Source organism: Glandiceps talaboti, chromosome 20 (genome assembly GCF_964340395.1).
Source record: "Glandiceps talaboti chromosome 20, keGlaTala1.1, whole genome shotgun sequence".
NCBI classification, from domain to species: Eukaryota; Metazoa; Hemichordata; class Enteropneusta; family Spengelidae; genus Glandiceps; species Glandiceps talaboti.
This window is the reverse complement of record NC_135568.1, coordinates 3,684,059-3,693,810: the sequence shown is the minus strand read 5'-3', so window position 1 is coordinate 3,693,810 and position 9,752 is coordinate 3,684,059. Positions and strand designations below refer to the sequence as shown.

Genomic DNA, 9,752 nt, shown 5'->3' with positions numbered 1-9,752 from the left:
TATACTTTATCACTTGTTATTCGAATATTGTCATAACATTAATATTTAATGATGACATAAATAATATATGTGACATAAATATGTATTGTTATTGGTATGCACATCACTTTTATAAAACATACTGAGTCGACAGACGTAATACCGGTGGCAGTGCTTTAAAAAATGATTAGGTATTCTTTGGAAAAATTCGCAAATCTTAAATTTATTAAACAGTTTGATCGATGTAGCCAATTCATTAAAAAAATAAGCACGTTTTGTTATTCACCCTGATTTAGTTAATAATTAACTATCTGATTTGTTAAGTTTAATTGTAAAAAAAGAAATAATTGCATTATAGTCGTGAAATATTAATTCATTATTGATTCCGTCAAATTCATTCAAACTTGTGAAGTCAGATTATATAAACTGATAACTATCTATAGTTTAGCGACGTTCCTCATTGCATAACCCGCTACGTGGACGTACATACATACGTACATACATACATACATACATACATACATACATACATACATACATACATACATACATACGCGTGCATACATTGAAATGTTTATTACGTACGTGTTAGTAAATTATCTTTGTAAGTTAACATATACATATATATATATATATATATATATATATATATATATATATATATATATATATATATATATATATATATATATATATATATATATGCATGTATATCCGCTTTTAACAAACAGTTACTCCCGACCCTCTGAAATACTGAAAACTTGAGTGCATATCGATAAAATACACACAACCTCGTATTTTCGTTTGGTTTTGTAATTTTCGTACTGTCGTTGTAGTGTTTTTATTGTCCCAGATTCTATAGTGTAATGAGTCAGACATTTGTGGTACAAAAACGGTGTAGTTCGTCGTTTCATATTGTATTATGCGTTGCAAAGGTTTTCTTAAAATAGATAATATACGCAAGTATAGAGATGCTGGTGTATCTGGGGTCCATGTCGAGAGAGCTGTGCTCAGATCGAAACCATAATAACACATGGCGGTGTTTCAAAATTGTACCCTGTACTTTTACTACCTGGAAGTGACAATGTGACTAGTTTCTTCTTTTTTGGATTTGTCACTGAATGCCGATTCAAGGCCATGTGTTGTTCACTGTATAGTACTGGGTATTTTTACGTGCCGGGTTGCCTTTCACTGATAAAAAAGTCCGGTTGACTGTCACGATCCGTCTTCTGTAATTGTACCCTCCCATACACAATATGGTATCGTCCGCTCTTTTATGCAAATTTTCGCATCTTGGGCGGGGAACCAACACTACTCGTGGAAAGCACAACTTTGCTGGCGGGGCCATTGACTTGGGCAAGCACGATCGACAAGGAGCCTGAAATCTGAAGTAATAATTCACGATCACCGATATGGCCGAAAATAACGAGGGGGCGACAGGTTGGTAACGTACATGAAAACTTTTTATGGTGTAATGTTGATACAATTGCGTGACCTTAGATACTAAGTCGTTTTTAAAGAAACAATCGGAATGGTTAAAAGTTTGAGTCGACAACTTTCTCACGCTGTGAATGTCACCTACATCCAAGTTATGTGATGATATTGATAGTGACTGGACTTACTGAGTGTTAATAGCAATTTAAGTGGTGTACCTATGTATGCATTGTTTACACAGACATGTTAATTAGGGTGTTCAAAGTTATGTTTTATAAGTAAAACAGGTGTTACGTTTATGCACGTCGGTCATTATTGTTATTGGTCAAAGATCATGCATTTGTCATGACCGTGTTTTGTTGATGTGTACCGTGTGTGACAATGCCGTCGGTATGTGTGTGTACAGTCGAATATCAAACCGTGTTCACCATACTATTTAACTAATTCTAACCTTATGAATTTCCGTCAGGGGCGTTTATTGTAAACAAGACGGTATTACATGTAAAATGTTACTTGTTGTGTTATGTAAGTCACCCCACCCCGTCTTTTCAGTCACACACAACCGGTACTTCATGGCAGGATAAGGTCAGGTATTATTTTGAGAGGTCACGTCCCGGGTCATTCACGCTGTCCTCAAATTTTGTTAAAAAACAATTGTAACCCTGTATGAGGATTAACTTGTTCATAGTGGAGGTACCGTTGTTTACAACCAGTTATTTTCTAAACATGGTTAGTGAAATCTATTTTTAGAATGTAAACTGCACAGCCTTGCATAGTCACATCTGCAACAGACTGACTTTTACTTTTGGAACAAAAAGATACAAGCCTGTTCAGTTCTTTTGTTTATGCAGATTTAAATTTAGAATAATATTTCAGTTAGTCCTGACTAAATTAAAAAGAGAAATTAAATAAAGAGCGTTGTTTTCTTTTGAATATTATTTAGAAGGTTATTTTGTTCCAGTCTGGTTCACCTGTTAATGCTGTCATGTGAAGTGTAATTAAAGTGTATTCCAGTATTTCTGAAACCCCTGGAGGCTAGTGAAAAGTTACATAATAAAATGAATGAACTGTTGACAAGGCATTACAGTTATGTTTGACATGACATTAAAAAGAACATCAAAAAACACTGTTTTTAATTTTTTTTTATCCAAAATGGAGAGGAAAAGTAGAAAAAAATGTTTTTCAGTTTGTATTATAGACAATGGTCCTCCATTGTGTACAGTTATATTTATATATGCAGATATAACTGTCATTGTCAACCACTTATTGAGGGTCTGAACCCTTCATAGTAATGGTATAGTGAAGGTCATAGGGGTCAAACAATTAAGCAAGTCATGTAGTTACAGTTACTCTGTTCCCAAATATATTTGTAGTCTGAATGCCAACATGGTATCAAAGGAGAGACCTTAGATTTGATGAAGGCTACCACCAGACTAGTATTTCTCTTACTTTCTCTAGTTGATAGACAATGTCACAACACACAATTGATAATCAAATTGAAACCTTTGTCCACATCTATCAACTTCTGGTGAACAAGTTCACAAGTTTGGATGAAAGCTTTGCTTTCACTTTCACATTGAGTCATTTTGTTTGAGTCATTGAAATATTTTATTCTAAAAGATTATGCAGTGACAGGAAATTTGAAAACATCGAAAAACATTTTGGCAAAAAGAAATCAACAAAATGAAAATAGAGGAGTGCAAAATATTCTTGCTGAAAAAGATGTATACGAGAGAAAAGAAAACTTAACTATGAGGACCAAAGAACTTTTGACGTGAAAATATTAAAGTGTTAAAATTGTAAAATATTGGATGAAAAAGTATGATGATGATGTCAGTATCAAGTAATTTAGATGGTACTCAAACCCCCACCCCCCACTACCCCACCCTTACCCCCACCCCCACCATAACCCAGAGGCACATAATTGGTTTTATCCCAATCCCAGGAGTAATGTCTTATTTGAACACAACATTATGTGCTGCAGGACCACAAGATTTGAAAGCCAACAAGTCTCAGCTGTGAAAACCCATTTATACGTAACATATACCAATGTCTGTAGCTTAGAATCCAGACATGTAAGGATTTTATACATGTATGGTCTTACCATTCTTTCTCCTACATAGTGAGAGCAAAAATCCCCATGGCTGAAGTGTAGGCTATAATTACATAAACTGAATAATGTACAGGTTTCAGTGCTACTTTAATAAGTTGCACTGCTGTCTGTGCTGAACTCCTTGACATGTACATATTTATAAACTTTTATCTACTTACAATTATGTATTTTATTCTATAACAACATTCCAGAGTACATTTTACAATACAAAAACTAACTGTTCCAACTTTGGACATTTTCTGTTAGGGTATAGCAGGGAAATCTAATGTTAGGTTTGAATAAAAGACCACTAGCGAAAGACCGGGCATGGTAGGGGAATGAGGAGGGCAAAATCCCCACATGATTCTAGGCTACTCAGGGAGGTTTAGACACCAAGCTAATAACAATTTATCAAAACTTGACAAACTTGTGAATGCATGTACATGTTGTGTAAATCATGCCTACACTATGTTAGATCAATGTTTTGGTCTGCATCTACTGGTAACCAAAATATGCTGTAACTATTTCATAATTGCAAACTGTGAATTGAATAGTTAAGATTTTTAAGATTAGAACACCCTTCCTCTACAAGTGAAGGGCTAGGCACTGATGTGGAATTAATTATTATCACCCCATATACTGACCCACATAATTTATGTAATGGTACAATGACCATCTTTTCATGTTCAACTCTCTGTAACTCCATTTGTAGAGCTGGGGTGACTGCACTGAGGGAGCAATTCCTGTAACTTTGTCCCCCCATTTGTAGAGCTGGGGTGACTGCACTGGGGGAGCAATTCCTGTAACCACATCCCCCATTTGTAGAGCTGGGGTGACTGCACTGGGGGAGCAATTCCTGTAACCACGTCCCCATTTGTAGAGGTGGGGTGACTGCACTGAGGGAGCAATTCCTGTAACTATGTCCCCCATTTGTAGAGCTGGGGTGACTGCACTAGGGGAGCAATTCCTGTAACTATGTCCCCCATTTGTAGAGTTGGGGTGACTGCACTGGGGGAGCAATTCCTGTAACCATGTCCCCCATTTGTAGAGCTGGGGTGACTGCACTGGGGGAGCAATTCCTGTAACTTTGTCCCCCATTTGTAGAGGTGGGGTGACTGCGCTGGGGGAGCAATTCCTGTAACTATGTCCCCCATTTGTAGAGCTGGGGTGACTGCACTGGGGGAGCAATTCCTGTAACCTTGTCTCCCATTTGTAGAGCTGGGTGACTGCACTGGGGGAGCAATTCCTGTAACCTTGTCTCCCATTTGTAGAGCTGGGTGACTGCACTGGGGGAGCAATTCCTGTAACTATGTCCCCCATTTGTAGAGTTGGGGTGACTGCACTGGGGGAGCAATTCCTGTAACTATGTCCCCCATTTGTAGAGCTGGGGTGACTGCACTGGGGGAGCAATTCCTGTAACTATGTCCCCCATTTGTAGAGCTGGGGTGACTGCACTGAGGGAGCAATTCCTGTAACTTTGTCCCCCCATTTGTAGAGCTGGGGTGACTGCACTGAGGGAGCAATTCCTGTAACTTTGTCCCCCCATTTGTAGAGCTGGGGTGACTGCACTGGGGGAGCAATTCCTGTAACTATGTCCCCCATTTGTAGAGCTGGGGTGACTGCACTGGGGGAGCAATTCCTGTAACTTTGTCCCCCATTTGTAGAGCTGGGGTGACTGCACTGGGGGAGCAATTCCTGTAACTTTGTCCCCCCATTTGTAGAGCTGGGGTGACTGCACTGAGGGAGCAATTCCTGTAACCATGTCCCCCATTTGTAGAGCTGGGGTGACTGCACTGGAGAAATAGAATAAACATGCCTTCCAGTTAGGCCTAAAAAAAATTGTTTGATTCTGATAAACTCAATTTGTAAAAAAAAAATTTAAAATTTTTTTCCCCTCAAATACGTAAAAAAAAAGAAAGAAAGAGTTTAGGGTCAGCAGTGAAAGCACTAGGTGGGGTTGGGTAACCGAAACCAAACAGTTTTTTTTAGGCCTTAGTATGATTTGTAGGTTCTATAGTAACTTTATGAATATACCCTATTGTTAAATTGTAATGTATATGATACCATAAATATTGCTAGCACTGTCATGAATAAGGAGAGGTTAACAAGTTGTAGATGCTGTAATACAGTTCCTAAACATTATACAGTAACCAAAGACAGGTAATTTGTACTTTAGACTCTAGTACTACCCAGAACTTTGTCACTTGTTTTCTTGTGTATGATTACCAATAGTCTGGATTCCAACATGGTCTCTAACTAAACCACGTGGAGGTGTAAATCGTAATTTATTTATTTATTTTATTTATTCATCTTTGACATATAAAGTCAGGATGAGTCACACAGGTGACTAACACCTATAGAAAGTGACCCGCCTCAATGTTCAGTGTTAATGCAGGAGGAAACCGGAGTACCTGGGGAAAACCTGCATTGTTCGGTAGAACGACACTCTTCTTACTTAAAGCGTGGTAAATTTAATCGAACCCTGAATTGGGTTCGAACCCTGACCCGCAGTGGTAAGAGGCAAGTGGTTTAACCACTCGGCCACCGACAACCCAATGATAGCCATATACTAGACTAGATTAATATCATATGGATCCAGTCTGCTATGTTATACATTAACTTCATCAAATCAAATGCCTCCAAATTCAGTACAGTTATGCAGCATGGATTGTGCTTCACAATAGCATTCTGTACATTCTATGTGTATTTGAATCAAGTCATACCACTCCAAAAGTTGTTTTTTACTGTGAAGTACATATACATATTATCAATGATCAAAATAATTTTGCTGTTTACTTTTCATCAACATATGGAATGTGTAACCATGGTTACAGTGATATGTAATATATTATTTATAATATGAGGTTTTATTGATTTTTAGACATTTCTATTGAATTTTTGTCAACAAGTAATGTTTGCTAGGCACTTGAAATATTTGAACTGAAAAAACACCTTTGTTATTGAAATACCTGTGTACACAAGTATTTTGTACCTTTGCAGACAGTTTTCTCGTGATTTCCTCTGATTGGTCAATGTTGTCATTAATAACTGTCAGTTGAAATGTAACGCTGATGCCAAGGCACAAATATAGATATGCTACATGCAAGTCATGAAATATGACACATAGTATGTGTACTACTCCTCCCTTAATATACATGTACAATTATTTTAGACTGAGAGATAGTCTTTGTTGTTTGTGGCTTAATTCTGTCACTACAAGCTAAACCTTGTAACAAGTGATGGCAGTAGTGTACATAGCAATGACAAATCTTGCAGGCAACTATTATTTCAGAAGTGCGTGAAAAGTGTCACAGTGAACTAGTGTTCTTCTTGGTGGTTATGCAGTTTGTTTGAAAATCAAACTCGCTTAAATCACATAAAAAACTTAAACTGCAATGACGTCATCAATCCAGGACTTATCAGCCCGAGTTGGAGAAAGGAAGAGTAGACTGTGCCCACAACTGAGCTGATCTGTCAGTTTTTGGAAAGGGAGATTAGTCTGCAAAAAGAACGACTGGTCCATAGGCATGCAAATCAATTTTGTATGATTTAAGAAAAAAAGTAAAGTAAATATGAATGTAAAATTTAGATTCTTATCTCATACATGTATTTACTGTACATTTTTAAAAATAAAATCATACAAATTGATTTGAGTGCCTGTGGACTGATCTGTCAGTTTGGAGAAAGTGAGATTAGACCGCACAAACAATGGCTGATCTGTAAATCTACTAAAACTTTGCCATATAAATGTTGTGATGTTGTTTGCTTTTCACTGAAAAATATACTGGTGAATGGGTTGATGTTTTCTTGAATAAAGTAACACCAAAATTGAAAGATATTTATTTCTGAGACACATACGTAAATTGACTATTTACAAACAAACTTTTATACTGCATGGAAATTGACAAATAAATCCTAGCTTTCAACCTCCGACCCGTCTACATGTTGTCTTGTAATATGAAGATTTATTCAAGTATTTTGTTACATTACAAAGTTTTAATTGATTTTGTAATTGTATTACATGCTCAGGTGAGTCATTATCTTAAATTGAATATATTAATAAAAAAATATATCCTCATCAAGGCCAAATAAGACAATTTAAAATTTAGATTCTTCGTTCTGACAAGATAGCCTGTCTCAAGCTGTGCTGAAACTACCTACTAGCAGCAAGTTTCTCTATTGGTCACACTGTAATCTTATGTTTCTTGATGTTTAGTTGTAAACAAATTATTGATAAGATCAAGGTTGGCTAGTCACTACACAGATAATATGACACACATACACTCACTCACTTCACTCAGATGGTAAACAAACAACGCCAACATTTCATGTTGAATTAGCAACTAGAACACAATACAACTTTACAATAGATATCCCACAGTGCCCCTATCTGGAAGACTCTACTTAAAACACCACTGGTGAAATGTACACTAATTAAACATCAGGGAGTGAAAGATTACACTGTGATCAATAGAGAAACTTGCTACTAGCTAGTATACAACCCATAACACCAAAGTAAAGCATTTTCTGTATGTACCACAATTGTTTATAGCATCCATATCAAGTGTAAAAGTATACTGTTTCATTTGCTAATAGAAACAGTATACTTTACACTTGATATGAATGCTATAAACAAGTGTAGCACACAGAGAAAGTGCTTTACTTCAGTGTTACTAGTTGTAGTTGTAGTTGTAGCACAGCTTAAAGACAGGCTAAGAGATACAGTTGGTTGAACATTGTTGTACATGTACTGGCGTGACTGTTTTAGCAAACAACATACAATCAAGCCAGTTAGCCAAGTCTCTGTGCTAATTTGATATGTTCTTGCTAAACTTGGTATATGTATATAAACTCAAAGGAGAAAAATGCCCTATTAACAAATTTGTTTATCACTAATTTTAGATTAATTGATAAATAAATACATTTTTCTGTTTGCCATAGAAATGTTGAATTGGCGTTTGCATAATTGTCCAGAGGCAAACTTAGGTGGTAGATATCCTTCATGGTATCAGGGAACATTTTTCAGTCCTGAATTGATTTCTTTTTCTTTTCGATTGTTATTTGAACTGACAACCATTAATGTTATGATAAGAAACAATATTAAAAAGAGTCACTTCAATGTGCTCATTTCAGTGGGTACCTTAGTAAGGGAGGGAAGGGGGGGGGGGAGGGGGAGATTTGTAAGACTTGCATAGATTTTTAGAATTCCGAGATAAATACCAGGGAAGTCAAGTGTATTTTATGTACCTGTCCTAAACAAAAACCTTGTACTATCAGAGTTGGCAGGGTAAGCTTCAGTAAACAATAACTTTACAACTTTGTAAATTAAGATGCGGTATTATTGTTGTATAGCCTGGAATCATGTAGCCTTGGGCCATAATGCATATCATGACAATACCAGAGTACCCTCTAATGATAGCCAAATTTTGTTGTTGTGAGTCAAAATGAGAAAAAATGGCATGTCTTGAGAGTCGACACCATGTAGTAAGAGATAGGGAACACCAAATTTTGATGCATCACTAGAAATTGTGTGGGTCAGTGGGACGTCAAATTGGCTTAGAGGGCCCACTGGTCACCACATAGTAAGAGATAGGAGCTGTCAGTGGTAACTATTTGTAGTATCATATCAGTTGTGAAGTGCATGCTTATTATCATGTCTAACCCAGATTCTGTCTATGTCACTGATATGTGACTATGCTAGCCCTTTGTTTTATCCTCTAAGAATGAATGCTAGCATATTCACAGACCAGTGATGTAGACAGTGAAGGCTACATTGATCTTATATACTTAATATATATACATATCAAGCTATCAAAACTATCATGGAACGCTTGAGATAGGAGGATTATGACAATTGGCTATGATGCCAAGTATAAACATAATCTATGGTGTTTTTGGGGAATGTATGATTCCAAACATATTAACGTTATTAGCAACTACATAACAACAGCCATAGCAACGTCATAACAGTCATAGCAACTGCATAACAGTCATAGCAACTGCATAACAGTCATAGCAACTGCCTAACAGTCATAGCAACTGCATAACAGTCACAGCAACTACATAACAGTAATAGCAACTGTATAACAGTCATAGCAACTGCATAACAGTCATAGCAACTGCATAGAAATAGCAACTGCATAACAGTAATATAAACTGTATAACAATAGTAGCAACTGCATAACAGTAATAGCAACTGTATAACAAGTCATAGCAACTGCATAATAGTCATAGCAACTGCATAACA

General features: G+C 36.6%; 1 protein-coding gene across 2 annotated transcripts in view; it reads left to right on the top strand.

Moving 5' to 3' along the window:
- Window positions 1–1,279: 1,279 nt before the first annotated feature.
- LOC144450714 (1-phosphatidylinositol 4,5-bisphosphate phosphodiesterase delta-4-like) overlaps window positions 1,280–9,752 on the top strand; it is a 33,425-nt gene continuing 24,952 nt past the window's right edge. For both annotated transcript variants that reach the window (XM_078141382.1, XM_078141381.1), the window contains exon 1: window positions 1,280–1,419. In XM_078141382.1, coding sequence (XP_077997508.1) covers window positions 1,392–1,419 — 28 coding nt within the window. In that variant the 5' untranslated portion in view covers window positions 1,280–1,391. The remainder of the gene's footprint in view (window positions 1,420–9,752) is intronic.